Source organism: Pseudopodoces humilis, chromosome 6 (assembly GCF_049639895.1).
Source record: "Pseudopodoces humilis isolate 2021_Gansu_Grassland_sample_001 chromosome 6, ASM4963989v1, whole genome shotgun sequence".
Taxonomy (NCBI): Eukaryota; Metazoa; Chordata; class Aves; order Passeriformes; family Paridae; genus Pseudopodoces; species Pseudopodoces humilis.
The window spans coordinates 13,021,367-13,043,530 of NC_142205.1; the positions used below are offsets into that span (position 1 = coordinate 13,021,367).

Below are 22,164 nucleotides of genomic sequence, written 5' to 3' on the forward strand. Positions count from 1 at the left end.
GGGCCCAGAGTGTGAAGCACGGGTGTGATCCCCCTGCCTCACCGTGGAAGGAGCTCCATCAGCAGCTGGTGGCTCCCTGGCTGCAGGGCAGGCTCCAGCCTCGCCGGCTCCCAGGTTTTGGCCGTTCTCGGCTTTCCAGCCGTCGGGCCGGGGTTTTGTGCAACACTCGGTGTTTTTCGCATCTTCCTGTGCAGAGAACGTGTTACACCGCACAGGTCTCTACACCGACGTAACCCCACGTCTCGCACCAAAACCAGCCGGGCAGGGCTGGCTCCAAACCAACCTTCGTCCGAGTGACTTCTCCTTACCCTGGTCTGGACCCCAGCTGCTGTCAGTCTCAGGCAAGAGTGTCCCGCAAAAACCTCAGCGGCCGGCGGGCAGGGCACGGCCCGGCCGGCGGCCCCGCTCCGCCCCCGCCGCCGTGGGGGGCGGGCCAGCAGCGCCTCGGGGCTCCCCGGGGGAAGCGGGGCCGCCCGCTTGCAGCACCTGGCCGGCGGAGGGGAGATGGAGCAAGCCGCTGGGTGCCCTGCGGTGGGCGGCAGCTACCCGCAGAAAAATGCCGAGATCCTCAGCAGCCAGTACGGCATCAACCTCTTCTTGGCCGGGCTGCTGCTCACCTTCGCCTGGGCTGTGCATGCCGTGGGCATCAGCAAGAGCCACCTGCTCTCCTACCTCATCACGCTGATGCTCATCCAGCTGCTGTGGATGCTGTGGTACCTCTGCAGGAGCTGCACGCAGAGGAGGCTGATCCGGGACAAGGACACACACGCCGGAGCCCGCTGGCTGAAGTGTAAGTACGGGCCGGTGGCACAAAGGGTGGTACCGCACAAAGGACATCTGTGCCATCACCTGTGTCTGCTACCTCTTTGTTACCCTCTCCATCCCTACCGGGAGGCATCCTGGTATTCACGAACTGAATGCACATGCTGCAGTGCACTCTAAAGTAAATATATGCATAAGCTGAATACGTCTATAATACTAGGAGATTGTAATGGGAAGCTGTTTGTTAAACACCCTCACTTTCTGACCTACCATTTATAGTGCTGAAAGCTCTGGCGCCTTTCTTCCTTACCAGTCAGGCTTGGTGAAACTTGAAAAATTAAACATAGCTAGTGGAAGAAGCAATTTTATTGGTGTCTTACAGCTCCTTTGGAGGAATTATCACCTTTTCCAGATGGTATAATACAATTTACTTTATAGTAGTACCGGTCAGAAAGGTCTTCAAGTGCTCTCTATACCAATGTATATCAGAGATTCCTGTTTATATGTGTACAGTGATGCTTTCAAAACATCTAGAGTTAGGTAGAAGAGGACAAAATGCCTGACCAGATCAGTTTGTTCTTAATACATAAAACAGTTAAATAAGGAATCTAAACTGAGCATTTGCTTGCAGAAAAAGTATACAAATTTGCAAGGGTAGTGGTGGGATGTGCTGGCCCTTATCTGCAGTAAGGTGCGTACCAGAGTGAGGATATAAAGTATATTGAGAGAAGGTGTTTGGGGCACATCATAGAGTCATAGTGACAGGAATGCTGTGGTTTTGGGCACCAAGGAAAACAAACAGCCTATATCAGTGCTTGAGGAATAATAGACAATCCCAGTTTTACCATCCTCTTCCAGTCTCAGAACTGTAAATGATAGATTGGAAAGTAAGTATTTAAGTGAAATGTTATGACAGCTTTCCCAAAAAATGTTTTCTACCTACTGACAACGAGACAACAGCTAATTTTCTCAGCAGCTAATGAAATATCAAAATGCAAATTCCAAGAACAGCTGAAACCTGATTATTTTGAAAAGTGAAGTTGTGCTGTGGAAATGTAGTTTGTCCTCAATCTCAGTGCTTGTGTATCATTTATTTTCTTCACAACTGTTAACATTTGTTCAAATTGCTGACAGAAGCCTATATTTTTTAACATCTAATGTACAGCTATGGTCTGTAGACTTTTCTGAAATGTATGAAGTTCACATACCAACTGTTAAATTGTTCTTCTCAATTATTTACTGTTTTTCAAGGCAATATTAATCTCTCAAGCATTTTTCATTATTAGCTTATGTGCCTTACAGCCACCTGAAATTCATGTAAGGCTTAATTTGATCCTACCTTGGACTAAGCTAAGCTTTTGTTACTCATAGGGTAGCTTTCCCCTCCTAAATATGGAATAAATACTGCCTAGCATGGGCAAGTACAGCAGAATTCCCTGCCCTCTTTCTTTTGGTGCTGCATTCACAGCATTTCATTTGTCCTACAGAATATAAGGAGACACAGAAACTTAGAAATAAGATCCTGGATTGAACTACTAGGTTACCTTATCCATTTCTTTTACCAGCACAGGATGGCTCTTTGTACTGGCTTCTCAAGTGGTGTAGCTTCCAATGGCTTCTCTTGGATGTCTAGGCTGCAATTCAACAAATTTGCCCTTAGGGAATGACCTACACTTTCCTATTCTTGGTAGTTTCTTGTAGTTACAACAAGTCTGTACAACTCCTTTATCCTCTATTGGTAAAAGAAAACTTATTTGAGCTAAGGAAAAACTCAGGTGACAATTCCTCTGCCAAGATCTCCCTTGCTCTCCTCTTTATCAGTGCTTTTGCCATAGAAATCTTTTACCTGAAAGATCAAAAGTCCAAAAAGGAAAGGAGAGGGTGGAGTGGGACAGACATATTTTGTTTGAGTTTTTCCATGGAAAGTTTTCTGCAATTTTTTACTAGCTCTATCAGCTACTTTTGAAGAACATCTCCTTGCTGTAATTGTAAGAGCAAATATCCTTGTATTAAACAGTATAAAATGAGTGTATTTTCATTAATCCTTTCAAACTGGCAAATATCATTTTAGTAAAAGTGGTGGCAGTTGCCTGCTTAGACCATTTTGCTCTGACAAAAGTTGAAATGGAATGATTTAACAAAAACCTCCTATAACTGACTCCTTGCACATGTTTAGCAATGCTAGAAGGACAGATGATCAGTTTGCAAGAACTGCTCACAGGAAGGTTTCCTTGAGCCTTTCTGCACCAAGGTGTCAATTGTATGAACCCTCAAGCCTGGTTGTCTTCCCACCTTCATGGTTGGCCAAGAACCACTCCTAGAGTCAGAATGTGGGAAAAGTTTGTGGCAGAGCTGTCTTTAATACGACACAGTTATCCTGACCCAAATAACCATGGGTACCTTAGAAAGTCTTTCCTTGACTTATTCCAAATGTTATTGCCCTAAGTATGCTCTCCTGCTAGGAAAAGCTCTCTGACCATTTTTTAGGAAAGTTCAGTGAAGTGAACCAGAGAACTCAAAACAAAAATCAGTTTGCTTCATAAACAGCTTTATTTTATCACATTCTTTAGCAGCACAGTTTGTGTTTAAAGCATTGACAACTGGTCAATGTAAAAGCTCTTGACATAGTTCAACTTGTTTCTTTTTACTGCCTGCATTGAATTGTCAATTATTTGAACAATATTTTAAAGTGAGAGTGGTATTTTTGCAATTGTATCATTATGGTTTTTTTGTTCTCCTTATGGTTATTAGGAAGAAATGAGCCAGCACTTAGCAATATTGAAAATCCTATTATTGATCTATTAAGAAACACAGACTTCAATGAACATTTGAAAAGAAAAAATAATGAAACAGCACTCAAGAACAATAATTTCACATTTCTTAAAATTTTAAATGTAAATAACCATGCAGTGGAATTATCTTCCTTGAAATTACTGGTCTCCATTTAGTATTAGTACATACTACTGAAGTTTCCATTACAAAAAGTTGACAGAAAAACTATTAACATACCATATGCATGGTCATTATGGTTGTGCTTTGATTTTTGACTAAGAAAATTGGTACAATCATTCTCTTTCAAAGCCCATAAATAAGCATATCGGACACTTTGTATACACTTGTAGTGTGGCCACCTGGGTGATTGCAGAAATATCTAAATATCATCTGAATAAATGAAACAATCTAAAATTAAGAGTCATGTAAAGTCTTCTAATCCCTGGAGGTCAGTAATCTATCATCTTTTTGCTTCAGAAGATAGCTTTTGCCTTCTTATTGAAATAATCATAACACATGTGAAATCCCTCAAACTGATGCATTTCAGACAAATAGGTTGTTTCCTGCATATTTCTAAATAAACCATAAGTCACAAAATCAATCTTAGAAATATTCAGGTAGGAAAGAACTTATGAAGGTCATCCAGTCTAACACCTTTCTCAGAGCATGTCTAGTTACCTCAGGTAGAGTGATTTATAATCAGTTATATTTATAATTATATAATCAGAACTAGAAATTCTAATTTATTTCAGAATTATTAACATTCTTTAGGTAAGGAAGGAAACATATAATTTGATCTCAAGAGTAGCCTATAATTTTGTATTTTATGATATCATTCTACTTTCATACACCATGAATGGCACCTCTATTTAAAAACGTGGGCTCCAGTTCTGTTACATGTGTTAGAACACAAATTAGCTGACTTTAGAAGAATAACTTTTAAAAAATATTTGGGTTTATACACATGCATGCAGAGCTGAGGTTTTAGATTTTGCAATATAAAAGCAAAAGTTTTTAACTCTTGGTAGAAATTACACTTGATAGTGTTTTTATTATAGACAGATTTTAAAACAAAACCATAAAATCCTATTGGAATTCATACCTTTGTGATTAAAAAGGTTTCTGGAGTCTATTTTTGTTTAATTTTAAAGGGTCAATGAAATAATAAACAAAATTACAGTGTGTTTATATAATTTCTACTTAATTTTTATCAATGCAGTTTTGACAATAGGGTATTAATTAAATAAAATTTTAATTTTTGTTACATTTTTACTACCACATGTCAAGTGGAACACATGGTGCTTATATGGAAGTTTGGTTGTGGCCCCATATAAAAGAAAAATATTCATCAGAGTCAACACTAGTGATTTTATTTACTCTGTGAGGAATTGTAAAGAAAGATTCAGATGCTGGTTTGTATTGTAAGGTCTGGTTAAGGTACATGGATAAATTTTTATCTAGTCTTCATTCAAATATGTCCAAATTAAATCCAGTGAAACTTGCTGGAATAAAAGCCTAAAAAATAAAAAGGAAAAAACCCCACCAAACCACACAAAAAAAACCCTCAAAACAAACCAAAACCAAGGAAATGGGGGCCTTAGAGTTTGGTTTAGTAATCTTGCAGCCAGTTGTCCTTAGTCATACAGTTCTAAACCAATAATAACAACAACAACAAAATAAACAAAGGGAAATATATTTCAAAGTTTTTTTGGCTATTTAGACTAATATATTAAGATATTTTTGTGTATGTGTGAAATATAAATACTGAAATTTAATCTTTTGTTCCTTTCTCAGAGAACAAACCATACATCTTGTTGTGGTTGTGGTCTCTGAGTTAAAGCGTGACCCCTGAGGCATGGGGAGGGCACACCAAGTGATTGTGTTACTTCCCACAGCTTTTGGGCTGGGAGACTGTAAGGTGATTGTTCGGCTCCCCAGGACTGCCCAGTTTGCTGTGGGGCTGCTGAGAGCAGTCATTCATGCTCTCTCTGGCTGCTGCAGTGCCACTGTCACTTGGGAGCTGACCCTGCCCAGAACTGGGCACTGCTGGGCACTGCAGGGCTGGCGACTCCTCACTGACCATGCAGGGGATGCCCAGTGATGACCTTGCTTAACCTACTGGGTGGAGGCTGTCCAAATTAGAGGCATTTATTTAATGGAGTCAATTATCTTCATGAGCACTGATCTAGTCTTATTTCCCTAAACAACAACACAGATACTGATCAAGTTTATTCTCCTAAATAGATTTTTGTGTATTTTACAAATAGTATCTAGACACTATAACTATACCTTAAAATTTTCTAATATATTTTTCATTTGTAGGTGGGATTACATTATTTGCAGTGATTACTTTAATTCTGGACTCCTTCAAAATTGGATATTATATTGATTTTTCAAACTGTTTATCACCAACTGAAGGTATTTTTCCTGTTGCACATGCTGTCCACACCATCTTACAGGTAAAAGTCACTGGTTGCAGTTTTGTATTAATTTCTGTTTCTTACCAAAAAATATTTTATTTTGTCATCAGTGGACATAACGCTAATTTTATTTCTAAGCATATCACAGAATACTTTTGCGGACTAAATGCTTGTGCATGTATAGTAAATTCGAGATTTGCAACCTGAAGTTTCTTAGCCATAAAATTCATGGGTTTCAAACATGGGTTTGAAAAAAAGAATAAGAAAATGTTCTCCTGTAGTTGAAGTTAGGTGGACTTTTTGTTTACTTGAAATTACATAAGGAATTTTCAGAATTTTCAGGCTGAAATGAGTATTTTGGCTAAAGACAATTTCCTTGTTTATGTATGTAGGACTTGCCACACAATTTCAATTCAATCTGTCTAACCTGTATTTCCATTGTGGTTAGAGGTGCAGGCTTGGTGAGTTAAAGGGGACAAACCCCATCCTAGCTGGTTGTACAACACCTGCACAACTTTCCTGTAACGAATGAACGTGGATGTTTCTTATAGAAGCATTTGAGTGTTCTTATCAGTGGCTGCACAGTAGCAAATATAGTCAGTGAATCCTGTGAAATATTCCAGCTGCCTGCTTGTTATGAGGCTTTAGGTCTACAGTGTGTGGTGACCCTCCATAGCTGATTGTTTCTCACTTTAACTCTTCTGAACTCCTGTCATCAGGTTTGTAGGGAAGAAGGAAAGAAAAAGCCACTCAACTGAGATGCTCAATCATAGCCAGGCACTTTTATAAAATTTCCAAGAGGTTTAAGTCATTCAGAAAGAAAATAAATGTTTTCCTAGCAGTTGGCGTTGCATGTAAACGAGCTTTTGAAAAATCTACATTTTTCTGCTTTATTCAACAGTTAAAAAAAAAAAAAAAGATTGAAATTTAAACTCTCACCCCATCTATGTTTTTCTCTGAGGGTGAAATTCTGAGTTGGTTGAAGTAATCTTATTTTCACATTCTTGTAATATCCACTCTCCATGTCTTGAAACTTCTTTACTTCATCTCTGAAAAACAAACCAATGGAATTAAGAGTTCTGCCGCACTGATCTGAACACATCGTTCTTCATTACAGCCAGTGACCCAGAGCTGACAAGGTTTCCAGCCATCATGAACTGGAGTGTGGAAAAATGGTGAATAAAAATGCTCAACAAAGGCAACAAGAATTCTAATTTAAATTTTACATCACCCAGTCTCACTGAATTTGTCATCTACAAAGCTTAAAATAATGAACACTTGAGTGCTAGCCTGAGCAGTCAAAGAAAAAGTTAAATTTAAAAAGTAATTAACCAGATACCTCTTACCTAAGACAAATCTTCTCATGTGTTTGAAATAGTGGATGAAATCACAGCAGGGTACATCCTTAATATGTGTCATCTAAAAACCAAATAATTTGTTTTCTACCATATATATATCAGATTCTGTTGTCATTTACTCTGAGGCATCCTGATACATGCCATGAAATTAATATATATGTTCTGCACCCATGAATGAACTAACATGTACCTGCCCTCCCAGGGCAGGCTGTGCATTATGTTCTTCTGCAGGCAGAAGTCCCCTGGAGGCAAGGAGTATTCTATGGGCAAAAACTGGATTTTATGCTATTTCTTCACTGTCTTTTCCTATTTCTTCCCACTAGCTTGTGTCTGATCAAATCTTCAAAAGTTTTTATAAGTTTTAAAAAATGGTTTCAGATCTGCTGGCAGATTTTACTGCATTTATCCCAGGATGGGAAATTGAATATGGCATTAGAGACTGAAGTAATTTCAATTTGATTTCAGTTGAAGCCTACACAAAATATTTTAGTCTTTACACCTAGGATTTTACAGCAGCCATTCCTCTCAATGATAAATGCTTATTAGAGGAATTGTTATTGCTGGGTAGCATAGGTGAGCCATAAAGAACTGCATTTGCCTAGCTTTTTCCAAATTAAGACATTGAATGCCTCAGAAACAATGGCTGTGAAGGCATCCTAGAGTAATGGATGCTGTGGAAAAATGGGCTTCCAGTTACTCTGGTTGCTGAAGAACCCAAAGTTTTTATCACTTTTCAGACCATTTCTGGAACACCAAAACAGTCAGGTTTCTAAGAGAAATCTTAGGGCTCTTTCTCTCCTGATAGTTCACCTATGGACTAGTTCAGTATCCTTGGAACTATTGGGAGTAAACAAACTCCCAGTGTCACCCTAACATCCCTGAGGAATATTGATATACTTCGTCTTGAACCTACCCACACTTGGTTTTGTATCAGCAGCAATCTTTCTGAGGTCTCCATTATGCTCTCACAAACAGAGAGTTCTAATTTTATTCCTCTGTCCTTGATTTGCTGACTCATTATTGTTCTCTCTCTCTTTACTACCTTGTTTGAGTTTTCTGCACTATCCTTGAGTGCCACTGCTGTGCTCCTAATGGGACTGTCTCAGGCAGTTAGTACAAACTTTTCTCATGCTTCCTGGGCATCTGTTGTTTTATTAGGCAAGTCTAGCATCCTTTCATCAATCTCTTTCCCTCCATAGAATTTAATATATTTCATAAATTATTCAAACTTAGCATCACCATGCCCTGCAGCAATCATACCTCTATCCACAACCAGTGGCTTTATTTCATTTGTCATTGAAATAAAAGTCTCTTCAGATACAGAAGGAAAATATGTTTTGGTGAGTGATAATTAGACTTTCTACTGTTAAGCCACTGATTTTTCAAGTAAGAAATCTCAAGTTCTTTGTAAATATCACAGGAAATCATAAGCTCTTTCACATGTGTGGAGATGGAGCTGTCTCCATTTAAATTATCAGAAGTTTTAAAAATTAGAATAGAATTTAGAAGATAGAATTTGGAATTTACATGTGCACTTTCCTTTCTGAGCATAACACATGCTCATTACTGTAATGACCTTTCTTTTTTTTCCTTCCATTTAGGTGTACTTTCTGTGGTGTCATGCCAAAGATGTTATCCAGTCTTTCAAAACACTTGAAAGGTAAAGTGGACCTGATCCTCATCTGGCATGTTAATAGGTGTAGGTCTGCACAGTGCTTTAACACCAAAGTTTTATTGTATGAGGGACAGTGAAAATATAGAGGTTGATTCTCCTCTTGATTGCATTAAGTAGAAAGAAATAGAATAGTTAAATAGAAAATAACTCCATTTACCTTTATTTAACCTGCATTGGTATTTTTAAATACAAAATAGTGACAGAATACATACATTTTTCTCATGAGAGAGGAAAATGGCAATATATGGTACCACAGAATCACTTAAGAAGGAAGCATCATATATGTGTTTTAAAACAATGCACTATATTATGTTCTATTTATTTACCTACTGAAAGAGAACCTGTATCACCCACCATTGCAGTCAAAGCAATGTAACTGAGGTATTTTATGGAAAGCATCTTTTTAAAACTAGGTCTTAGATGCATAGAATAGTTTGAGTTGGAAGAAAATTTTAAAAGTCATTTAGTCCAACCCCTCTGCAATAAGCAGGGATACCTTCAACTAGATCCAGTTGCTCAGAGGTCCATCCAAACCAGCCTTGAGTGTTTCCAGCCCATGTTGATACTGGGGCTTGCCCTGACCTAGGTGCAGGACCTTGCACTTGGCCTTTCTGAGCCACATAAGGTTCTCATAAGGCAAATTCCTAAGCTCATCCAGGTCCTTCTGGCACCCCATCCTTCAGGCATGTCAACCACACCTCACAGCTGCGGTAGATGCAGCTGTGCACATGCACTTGGAAGCACAACCTCCCTGGTGGTATCCTATGTAGCAAATCAGATCCAGTGTCTTTTCTGGTTTTGTGGGAAGGCAGATTAATGTGTATCAATCAGTCTGTACATAGAACATAATGGAAGCAAACATGGTAATTTTCAAAGTACTTATTTCAAGTTATCAATGGTCTGACCAGTTTCTATAGGAGGTAAAATAAATTTGCTTAGAAACATCATCTGTGATGAAGGTTTTCCATTTGTTCTGCTCTCTTGGATAAGTGTTCAAACCCCATGCTCAAGAAGAGAGAGAAAGCTTTGCAATGTCAGCTGGTGCTATCAGGTCTGTTTATAAATAGATGTAAAAAAATTCTCACTAACAGGTTTATCACTGAGAACAATGTTGTAATAAAGAACTGTTTCTTGGTGAAGAAACATGAACAGCCTCGGGTGCAGGAAGACACCTGGCATCAGTACATGAAAGGATTGTGCCTAGGAATGAGATAGATAAATAACCTCCTACAAAAAAGCGACTGCTTGGCAATGAAGGACATTTTTTGTCTGGATTTTACTGTGAAGTTCAGAACCATGAATACATTTCTTTCTCCAATGCCATTCTGTTTCACCAAGCTGAAATGGCTTGTCAGAGGCCAGGAGTCTCAAAAATGCATGGAGACCTACCCTCATTTGTACCAGTACTTTGAATGGAATAAAGCCCTCTGTTAGCTTCAGCTCTCTCCAAGAGATAAAAATGCATGGGCCAGAAGCTGGAGAAGGCAGTGGTGTCTGTGAAGAAAGATCAGACACAGAGAATATGAAGGAGCACTGCAGAAGGCTTTGAAATATGGTTTGCAAAGAAATTCATCCTGTTCAGACTGTTCAATCACTGACATGAAGCTTGTCCAGCCCAAAGAATAAAACCCATCATATAAGAAATAATAAAAGCATCCTGTTAATAGTTTAATACATTATGCCATTTTATACATTGCATTTCTGTAAGGTTTTGGAAGTCTGATATTCAGTGACTGCAGAATATCTTTAGAGACTGGTGATTATTTTTCAACCCTCTCCCTGCACCAACAAACAAATAGTGCCATGTAGCCTGTACATAGAAATTTAATCCATTTAATTTAATTTAATTTAATTTAATTTAATTTCATTTCATTTCATTTCATTTAATTTCATTTCACATATTTTACAAGATACAGTCTGTGCAGATTCCTTCAATAGTTACTTTATTTTGTAGGTTTGGTGTTATCCATTCTGTTTTCACAAATTTGCTCCTGTGGACAAATGGTGTGTTAACGGAGTCAAAACATCAATTGAATGAACATAAGGAAAGACTAATCACTCTTGGTTTTGGGAACATAACTATAGGTAAGCAAAAGAATTGGTGCATCTTGAAATTCCTGCATTAGCACACTCATACAAAATACTGTCACTGTAAGATGTAGCTGAGTCATTCATGACTATGTCAGCATAGTCATTCTGGGGCATTCTGGGACAGTCATTCTGGTAATTAGCTGATGCTAAAATGTTATATGATCATTATCATATATGTGATCAAGGCAGTAGTTTTCTTATAAGTTCCAAGCAAATAGATTTTTAAAGAACATTTCTTTTGAGGAATAACATCATTGAGGAACATCACTAAGGAACTATTTTGTTACTAAATCACAGTAATAAATAAACATAGAGGTGTTAAAATGAGGGTTTACTATTTACTAAGTTATTAATTATAAAACAAGCATGGATAATCTTGCAAATCTTTCCCAGGAGAATCATTACATGTAGCCTGTGATCCTGCACGATTCAGTGGGATGGCTTACAGGGATAGAAGTTATCCATTAGTGCTGTTTTACAAGACAAAGACTTCACTCCGGGTGTTTTTCTTTTAGTAATGCATCATTTTCTCCATTGGTAAGATGGTGCAAGCTGTATTTAACAAACATTTAGAATAAAGAAGATATAAAGAAAAACCTCTTCACTCAGAGGGTGCTGAGGCACTGGAATATGTTGTTCAGAGGAGCTGTTGATGTTCCATCCCTGGAAATGTTCAAGGCCAGGTTAGATGGGACGTTGAGCAGCCTGGTCTAGAGGAAGGTTCCCTGTCCACGGCAGGGATGTTTGAAACAGATGACCTTGAAGGTCCCTTCCAACCTAGGCCATTCTGTGACAATTGCTGGGGATGCCTTCTGCTTTTAAACTCCAGTGAAGCATGGAGAAGTGGGGCCTTTTCTTAGGTGGGTAGCTGGGTGTTGTTTGACTGAAATCTTACCTTTTGTGTTTCATTATTTTATGTTTTATTTATTCACTTAAACCAAGGAATCTTTATAATGCACACAACTAATCTCTCCTTCTTTAGTTCTAGATGATCATGCACCTCAATGCAATTGCACAACAACAACTCTCTGCTCAATATTTTCTCAAGGAATATATTACCTATATCCCTTTAATATAGAGTACCACATCCTAGCCTCCACCATGCTCTACGTCCTGTGGAAGAACATTGGCCGTAAAGTTGAGCACCACCAGCAAAACAAAACTCCATTCAAATTCCACGGCATAACTGTTGGAATGATTTTTGGACTAATCGTGTTAACTAGCACAATAGCCATAGTTGTCGTGTATTTAATTCAGATTGGAGGTTCAAAAATCAAGAGCGAGTTAGCCCTCACTATGTTTTATTTGCACGCTATCTTTGTGCTGGCTCTCATGTGCACTGCTGGAATCGTTGCCCTTCTCATCTACAGACTGGAAGATAGATCGCTGGATAATTCCAAGAATCCTGCTCGAAAACTGGATGCCGAACTGCTGGTGGGCACAGCTGCAGGGTCCTGGCTGCTCTCCTGGGGCTCGATCCTCGCCATTATCTGTGCCCAAGGTCATCCCAAATACACTTGGTATAACCTGCCCTACTCCGTTCTGGTCATTATTGAGAAATACATTCAGAACCTCTTTATCATTGAATCCATCCACCGTGAGCAGGAAAAGGTGAATGACGACATTAAAACTCTTCGAATAGTGACCATATCTCGGGGGAGCGCTTTGTCCCTCACCCCCTTGTACAAAGAGGTTTACACTGGCAGAGCTGCTCGTGACAGTGGTGACATACCCTGTCTGTTTAAGGGCAGCATCTGTGGGAGAGAAAACGATGGTGCTGATGTTGCCAGAGAAGAAACGAGTCAGGACAATAGTTTGGTCATGCAGTCAGCCTCAGATTTCTCATTTTACAGTAGAAACTCAGTTACTAACAGCAAGAGGAGAATTTTGAAGAACATCGCTGCATTTTTATTCCTCTGCAACCTTTCGGTAAGACATTTTGAATGTAGTTCACAAGTTAATACCCAACAGCTCCCCATCCTTTCAAGTCTGATAAATGTATTAAAATTTCATGGTTCTATAGTTTGTAGACACCAATTTTTACTTCTGGAAGAGGTGAATATGCTTTTGGGGGACAAAGTTTATTTAAATGTGGAATATGGGAGGCTCCTTTCAGTAATGGTCCAAAAACTGTAGCAGCAGCAGAAACTGAAACCCTCTTCCACCAGCATGCCCCAGTAGCAACAGGGAGGGATTTCTTAGGGATTCCTGAAACCAATTTGTGGAGTCACAGTCATTAAGGGCTATTGACTAGTACCGCTGGTGATTAATATTGGCCTCGCGTTCTTTCCCTGCAGCTGTGGATACCACCGGCATTTGGGTGCCGCCCGGAATATGACAATGGACTAGAAGAAATAGTTTTTGGCTTTGAACCCTGGATAATTGTTGTGAACCTTGCGATGCCTTTTTCTATTTTCTATCGGATGCATTCAGCTGCCTCGCTCTTTGAGGTCAATTGTAAAACATAGATCATATACGGTCCCTCAGTGAACAATTGATTGAATAATTAATTACATAAATAACAGTTGAGGGAGTGGATGAATGAAAGAGTGAATGCAGCAGCTGTTCAATAAATAGAAGATTCAATAATTTGTTTTAAAGAAGGGACCATAGCTAATAGCATGTAATTTTTTTTTTCTTTCCACATGTTTTGTTATATATGTGGTGTTATTGTATAAATACACTTCCCAGAATCATATTAGTGTTAATATGATTAACACTACATCGTAAAGTTAATTCAATCTCGTTAATCTTTGTTTTAGTCAACTGGAATTTGTTCTCTATACAGTTTTTATGGCTTTGTTCTCATTTATTGTGACTTGTGAAAAGGGCTTACAAAAAATTCTGTATGAGTTAGAACAGAAAATCCCAGGAAGAACTTCTTTTGAATCACAAAGATATTAGGAAAACTCCAACTCTGAATTTCTAGATTTGTTTTTTTAATAGTTAAACCTAAAAATATTTGCTATATAATTGGGGTGTGGGAATTAGTTTAAAGTTCCTTATTAATGGTGAAAATCAATATATAATTATTTTGTTGTTGATAGATACAGATAGCAAGAAATCCAGGTGACTAACATGTATGATTAGATATCACGCTGTATATAATTTTTTTCTGATAAAATATATTTCTATTAATTTTCTTGTATTTACTCTATGACATAATTGAGAAATAAAATTAATCCTTTTACTTAATTATTTATTCAAATATTCTTTAAATGTTTTAAGAGAAAAAAACTGGTCTGACAGCTCATATTTGGGTGTAGGTGTTTCAGTTCCAGAATGGTATGTATTCCCTGCACAATTTTTTAATGAGCTCCTAATTTCATTATAGATCAGTCTTCTGGTTGGAAAACAATCATGTTTTCATACAGAGATGCTGTAAAGCAAAGTTAAAGCCTCTAGAAATCTGGAAGGTCTTTAGCTGAGGGTTTTATAAGTGTGGTTTACAAGATGTAAGAATATAATCTCAAACCCTGTGATATTTAGTTGCTTCAATTCTCACAGAAAGCAGTGAAAAGCTGGGTGCCTGAATATTCTTAGAATCTGCACCTGCAAGATCGGAAGGCTGGAGCAGTAACCAGGATACTGGAGCTACAGCTCAATTAATTACTGTATAATCCTTACTAATTTGTCGATGACCTAGTCCTAAATCTGGTGGGCCAAGGCCAGAAAAATTTCTGCTCGTGGTTCCTGAAAGAACAGCGGTACAAGTATCACCTCCATCATCCTGAGAGCAGGAATATTTCCGTGCAGGAGAGGTTTGCTTCTGAGACAGATTTCTGCAGTTGTATCTGCCCTCATGCAGCAGAAAAAAAATGTCGGCCTTTTACCACTAGATGGCAAACACAGACCATTCGATAAATTATCTGATTGTATTAGGTTGCTTCAATAATTGCTTCACATAATAATTAATCTTCATTTCTGTTTTGTGGTACACATAGCCATAACCTGGTTAGGAATTTTTACTACCTTCTTTACCTGTTGCAGAGCCCAGATCAGGTAACGAAGTATCCATCTGAAGTCTCAGGTGAAGTCTGAATTAGATGAAGCATCAGGAGTCTGAGCATGAGAACCCCTATCTTCCTGCAAAGCAATTTGAGTTGGTTTATTTTAAGTGGTTTTAGGAAGATACACTATCTTACATCGCTGTAATGTCTGCCTGGCCCTACAGTTGCTTGTCATGCTCTTTTATAACACCTTTCTTGGCTCTTATATTCATTCTAGACAGTAACATTTTCTATCTTTCTGCTTGAACTCAGTAGCTTGATCTCACCTAGTTCCATGTAATTATCAGCTCTGACCACTCAGTTGTCTCTCTACAATTTGAGTAAATAGGGTCATCCAGATAATGAAATAAAGGTTTAATCTTCCTTCCCAGACAAAATCTACAGCTAATTCCAGTATCAGAAAAAAAATTAATTTCACTAGATAGGGGCAAAAATTCCATTTCAACCTTTGGGTGCTCATAAAGATGGCTAGAGGAAGCCTGTTTCTTCTTCCCCTCCTCCTGTGGGACGGCTCCCATGTCATTCTTCAGCTAGAACTGGTGTTCTTTAGCTGATTTCCAGCATTTGTGTTCAGCCAAAGCAGAGCTAGCTCTAAATCCCTAAGGCCAAGAAGGGGCCATATGCTCTATTACAAACACGTAGCACACATTTGGAAGTTTCAAAAATAAATAACATCTTTATTTAGTTATATTTCATTTGCAATTACTTAGCTCTTTCTGTTTCTTCATATTATGATTGAAATAATTTCATTTTCCCACAATATTAAATTGCTTTTGAGTGCTGAAATTGAAGTTTATTCGGGAAAGTGAATTAAGGTAGCACTCTGGCAGTGAGCAAATGCTTTAAACATGCTAATGGGCAAATTCTATTCCGAGCTGCACTGATGAAATCCCGCTGACTAAAATAGTTCTGTTTCAGGACCAGAGACTTGATTTTGACCTGACATGCTTAAGAGGTTTTCACAACAGGACTTCTCTCAAAAAATATTGTTTCATCCAAATACAGAGTATTTTATGGAAGCAGCTCTTAGCTCAACTGCTCTTGAAGCAATAGTGAGTCATGAAGCTCTGAATATTTGAGAATATAAATTTTTAAGAAATACTGATTTTATGAACCAGGAAGAACACTTCGTTTAATGCAGTTAACATAGTGTGACCTCTAGCTCTCTGCTCAATGCTAAACCTGGGCTTTCTCAGACAACTCTTTTCTAATTTTTTTTTCCTCTAGTATATATTGACAATACTGATTTCTCATAGGTTTGAAAATATAATAAATAGCACAAAGCTACCCTATTTCTGCCTACCTATCTGCTCAAGCACGTGACAGGAGGCATGAGAGCCTGCTTACCCAGGAGAGAGGTCTAACAGCTGCTCATTGATATGCTCCTGAGGTGCTCCCATTTAATATTACTTTAAAAGAGACCTTTTTAAAAGGGAATTTCTTTAGCAAAAAGCACTTGATATGCAAAGGATTCTGATTTTTTGCTGCATAATCTTAACCAGAAATTTATTTTCTGATGTTCATCCTTCTGTTAGGCTCTTCCACTCCTTCCCTTTCTTTCCTAAATAATTCCATCTATTCAATAATGCATGCTTAGCTTACATTTAAACTCACATGTGCACAGAATTAAAGGCTGCTAACATGCAAAAAGAGCACTACAATCCTCAATTTACCTGAAGAGTCAAACTTGCATGACCACAGATTTTCCAAGTGTTTTTTTTGTGTCAATGACACTGAGACAGAAGAAAATTGAAGACTCATGGTTGAGGCCTTCTAAAAGAAATTAATTCCTTTTACTAGTATTTCTCAATATTTTGAATTTTCTCTTTTAATCATGCAAAAATTAATGCCCATTTTGATAATTTTGGAAATATTTGTGTGTTGTATTATCCTCTTCTGTTCCATAGACTTTGAGTGGACTATATAAATGCAGAGAAATAGATGGCTCCAGAGAACAGCAGAGAGGGAAATTACCCAAGTAATGTAACTGCATGTTTCTTACCGCTAGCTTAAATAATTCATTAATCTTCACCAAAAAAACATAAAATAAAAAAGGTCCCCAAACTTCAATATTTTAACAATCCAATAATTTTTATTTTCCCCACCTCACCCTGATTAGGCATGATGTGTGTGCAGATGGCTCATTGGATCACTTATTCCCTTGGAACCCCTGTCCCCAAGCATTTGGCCTCATTCTATGCATGCATGAATAAAACAAGATCTGGTTTTAAACAGAATTGAAGCAGCTGCAATTGTTAAGGAGAACTTTAAAAAAGAGGTTTGGCTCTATTAGCTTCTAAAGGATCAATTTAATCCTGAAGTTGATGATACTTCAATGTCAGTAGATTAGAGTATTTTTTATTATTATTTGTTGGGTTTTGTTTGTTTGTTTTTGTTGTGGTTTTTGTTTGTTTGTTTTTTAATTAGGAGGTGTGTTATGTCCCATAATGTTAATTTGGCTGACATTTAAAGCAAAACTTACAGTTCTGTGTGGCATCCCTCCTGCCTTCCTCTTCTACTATTCTTCTCCTAAAAGAGAACTGAATTTCATGTTTAAAATACAGGGTTTGGTAAAATCTTTATCAAAACAATTTTCATTTTCTTTCCAGAAGCAAATGGACCACGATTTATACCCAAGTACAAATAAAGATGGATGCAGTAGGTGGAAAGTTTTAAAGAGCAGGGATTGCAGGAAAACCAGCTGCTATTCCTCTACTTCATTTGTAACAAAGCAGTGGGTGTTTTACATTTAGTTTCCAATAAATCTTTGCTTGAATGTCACTGCAATACACCTGGAATTAAAAAGCCATCTTGTGAAAACCACACATAGAATCATTAATTCTGGTGAATGACATCAGCATTTTAATCTGAGTGAGGAACAGCTCCTATCCACATGTGCTGGTTTTGTCTGGACTAGAGCTCATTTTCTTCACAGCAGCTGCTGTGGGGCTGTGTTTGGGGTTTGTGCTGGAAACAGTGCTGGTAGCTCAGGGATATTTTAGCCATTGCTGAGCAGCACTTCCAGAGAGCCAAGGCCTTTTCTGTCCATCATCCCACCCCACCGGTGAGGAGACCAGGGCTGCACACGGAGCTGGGAGGGGACACAGCCAGGACAGCTGACCCCAGCTGAGCCAGGGACATTCCACACCATATCCCACACCACATGGCTTCGTGCTGAACGTAAATCAGAGGGAAGAAGGAGGAAGCAGTGGGGGAGGGGACACACATTTGGAGTGGTGGCATTTGTCTTCCCAAGTCTCTCTTCTGTGATGGACCCATACATTCCTGGGAATGGCTGAACGTTTTCCTGCCCATGGGAAGTGGTGAATTAATTCCTGGTTTCACTTTGCTTGCTCACACACCTTTTGTATTACCTGTTAAATTGTCTTAACCTCAACCCACAACCTTTACTGTCATGATTCTCTCTTTCATCCCACTCTGGGGGAGGGAGTGAGTGGCTGGCCAGGACTTTCAAGGATACCATAATTTTTTATTCTAAATTATTGTGCTATCAAATATTTACCAGGCTTAACTGAAGATTATAATGCTTTTAAGGATGCACAGATATGATTAATATACCAAAGGCTAAGGCACATTGTGCCAGGTTCCAACTTGAGTCCGTAATTTTCTGAATTTAGTAATTTCACTTCAGCAGACAATGACTTTTGTAGGAAGGCAGCAACCAACAGCAATGATGCAGTAAGCAATAGCTTTGTAACAACATCTTAATGGTAGCTGGTTACATGAAACCCCTTCCTTGTTTCTCCTTTTGAGTGCTCCTCTCCCAGGTACAAGAAGCATGTCTGCAGTGCTCCCCAGGTAGAGTTTTCCACCACTGCCTGCTTGAATCTAATAGTTTAATTACCAAGAAATAATTTTAAAAGATGTATCACTAGCCAAACAGACTTTTGAATGTGTCCTCAAGTCCTTTCCAAGCATCAGAATGTATTTCTTCTCTCTAAACCTTTAATTTTATTTTCTTTGTTCTCCAATTTGGAAAACCTTTCCAATCCAATAAGAGTCAAGAACCCAAATTTCACTACATCAAGAGGAGCTGGCTGTGTCTGAAATAGTGAACTTCGTTCTACTGCAGCAATACATTGACTTTGTGCTGAATTTGGGGTATTTGCCTTGATTTATTTGAGCATGTGCTTTTCAACCTGTGTGTTCCTGCCTTTTATTTGTAGTGCATCAGCCAGAAGAATGGGAGAGTCTTAAAGGTATTGCAGGGGTGCTGTATACTCTGCACTTGAAACTCCTTTGACCCTCATTATGTGTGTTGAAGAAGAAACCAGAAGGATTCTAAATGAGCAAAGTACCGCTTAAGCAGGGGAAAAGGCAGGAATAAGTAAAAGCACCAGTTTATTGCTGTTTATCTCAAAGTAAGTTGCTCATCCTTACCACTAATATTTAAAAATTTGAAACTGGAATTCTTTCTCCAAATAAATCCTGAACTACAAAATATAGTGCTGGTCTTTCACAATTCTGAAAAGTACAGACTAAAAACTCAGCTCTGTTGACACATTTGTAAAATCACCTTGCTCTGCAGTTTTCTGTGCAGCATTTGCAACAGGCTCTTCTGCAAGGATACAGGTGTCCCACAGTGCCAGTGAAACAGATGAGGTTTGGGTGTCCTGCTTCCCATTCCCCTCCCTGCAGCAGCTGCCTTCTGGGAGGAGGGAAGCCCAAGGATGAGTCACTGTCTGACCCTATGAGACATCATCTGTGTTCCTTGAGAGGCAGACACCCAGCTGCTGACTTCTGTTTTCTGAGCCCTCTCTTTTCTATCAGACTTAATAGTCTTCACAATAGTGTCTGATTTCATTGCTGAAACTACTGTTTGATTCCATGAAGGATTTGGTTTTCCTACTCATCTTGTTGGAAATAATCTCATGCTATGTTAATGGAAAGGGTAAAATCCTAAGATAAATGATGTTGTTGATAAAAGTTCCCATAAGAATTATTTAACTAAAAAAGTGTGTAGTTTGCACATTCAATATAAAATTCATAGATCCTCATAATGTACAGTAGGTTAGAGAAGGAGAGAAATCAGACCACTGAAAAGAAATTTGTTTTAAAATTACTCTGCAGGGCAAATTGTTACACTATTGAAGCCAGAGACAAAATTACAGCAGCTTCCTCGGGAATTAAGCCCACCTGATTTTTATTTGCAATTTGATAGTATAGTTGGCAAAAGGCAAAATAAAAGTCTTGAAGTGTTCAGCATTAGAAACTTAAAATCATCTTTTTCATCTTATTTTCTCAGAACAGTTGTTCCCCTGGGATAGGGCCATGCACACTCAGAGAATATGAATAAAATTCCTGAATTGTAAAAAGCAGGGTTTTTCCTCTTTTTCTTTCAAATGTGACTTATCTTAAGCAGTTTTTATTCATGTGAACTCTTGCTTGATTAGAAAAAATGATGCTATTTTTAATACATGATTATGAATATTCAAAATTAAAAGATATTTTATGAGACAAAAGCCCCAGAATTAACTAAGATGGTACAGTGGGAATAATATTTATAAAAATGCTGTTCCCTTTGGTCTTGGCCTTGGATAGCATTAATTTTTTATCTTTTACCATTGGTTTAAATGATGTGAAGCTTAGTTTAAAAAAAAAACAAACAACCAAAAAACCCAACAAAACAACCCCCCCCCAAAAAAAATCAAAACTAAAACCAAACACAAAACACAAACAAATGAACGCCCCCCCCCCCCCAAAAAAAAAAAGCTGTGAAAATTTCTCCTGTTAACATAAATAACTTAATGATTTCCCTGAGTGATCAATGGCTGATGTAGGAATTATATCACACTCATTACAGATCCTGTTACATATGGTTAATCACATCAACAAAAACCTAAATAGGATTTACTAGCGGGAGTAACTGTAGCCATCCAAAATTACTTTTCCCACAACATGGACTACACAGTATTATTTGGTACCCTGGGAATCAAGACAGAACTGAGGGATGAGCTGAGGCACAGCCTCAGAGAAATGCATTCAGCCTTGTCTTTCAGATTGCAAATGATGGCAAATCTATTCAAATCCAAAATCAATTGCTTCAGCCATTAATGCTCCTTACTGTTAAAAGTGTGTACCCCAGTTCTACCTGATTTCTCATAGATCCAGTTTTTAGCCTCTGAAGTTTTTTCGAACTTTACCTGAAATATTAAATCATCTGTTATAGAAAACTTTTCCCCTTGTCAGACATCACTTGTTCTAACCCTCTTGTTGCTCTCTGCTCAGCTGAGGAAGTTTCCCAGACATAATTCCTGTAACTCATTTCTGATCATTTTCCAATTGCTCATATTTATTTTTGTTTGAAACATGAGCAGCAGGACCCTACCCAGTCTGCATGGATTTTTCTGTACTCCATAAATTGGTGATACCAGTTATCTCCCTCCTTCCTCAGTGCTCTCACATGGATACATACACACCTGCATCTGTGCAATAAAGACTGTCAGTGTCAGTGAGTAAAACTGACTGACCTTAAGCATGTGTTCAGCCATGCTCCTAAATACAGCTCCACTTGAGCATCCTTCTACACTTCAGAACACATGCAGTGATTTTGCTAAACTGGCCTGATATGTAGTGACTTCCAGTCTCCTCCACCTCTACTACTACCTCTTCTTCTCTATTTTAGAGCCTAGCTGTAATGGGAGGTTTTTATAGCCTAAACCTCTACAGTGGTACACCTGTGTCTCTGTATTTTAATTTCCTTTCAGCATTAATTATTTTTTATCTCTTTACATCAAGTATCTCTTAGATGAGAGAATGTGTGAATTTATGAGTATTGACAATTTTAAAATAAATATTATTAGGCAGAACAATGAGTATTTGTATTTTGAAGTGGAAATAGAAAAAGTGGCAATGAGGGGTAAGAGCTAGTAAAACATACATTTCTAAAATCAGGAACTGAAAAGATTTTTTTTGCTGAGAACCATTGCACTAGCAGTTAAATTCCATTACTTCCAATCTGCCAGCTGTGAGAGAGAACTGCAATTTTAACAGGTGAATAAAAAGAAGAAAAGTGAGGCAAAGCTCTGAAGGAAAAGCACAAAAGACATTACAAA

The 22,164-nt window shown here is 38.2% G+C and overlaps 1 protein-coding gene across 1 annotated transcript; it reads left to right on the forward strand.

The window, feature by feature from the left end:
* The first annotated feature begins 489 nt into the window (after positions 1–489).
* OTOP1 (otopetrin 1) lies at positions 490–13,546 on the forward strand. Its single transcript, XM_088056827.1, has 6 exons — positions 490–790; positions 5,857–5,993; positions 8,914–8,972; positions 10,942–11,072; positions 12,061–13,007; positions 13,376–13,546. The coding sequence occupies exons 1-6, from the start codon at positions 505–507 to the stop codon at positions 13,544–13,546; spliced, it is 1,731 nt and encodes a 576-aa protein (XP_087912953.1). The 5' UTR covers positions 490–504.
* The last annotated feature ends 8,618 nt before the right edge of the window (positions 13,547–22,164 follow it).

What these genes read in the sequence shown, in the direction of transcription:
- OTOP1 (XM_088056827.1), top strand. Translation starts at nt 505, where the DNA reads ATGGAGCAAGCCGCTGGGTGCCCTGCGGTGGGCGGCAGCTACCCGCAG. An exon ending in TCTTTCAAAACACTTGAAAG is followed by an intron (nt 8,973 to 10,941) that starts GTAAAGTGGACC and finishes TTTATTTTGTAG; the next exon opens with GTTTGGTGTTATCCATTCTG. An exon ending in TATTCCTCTGCAACCTTTCG is followed by an intron (nt 13,008 to 13,375) that starts GTAAGACATTTT and finishes CTTTCCCTGCAG; the next exon opens with CTGTGGATACCACCGGCATT.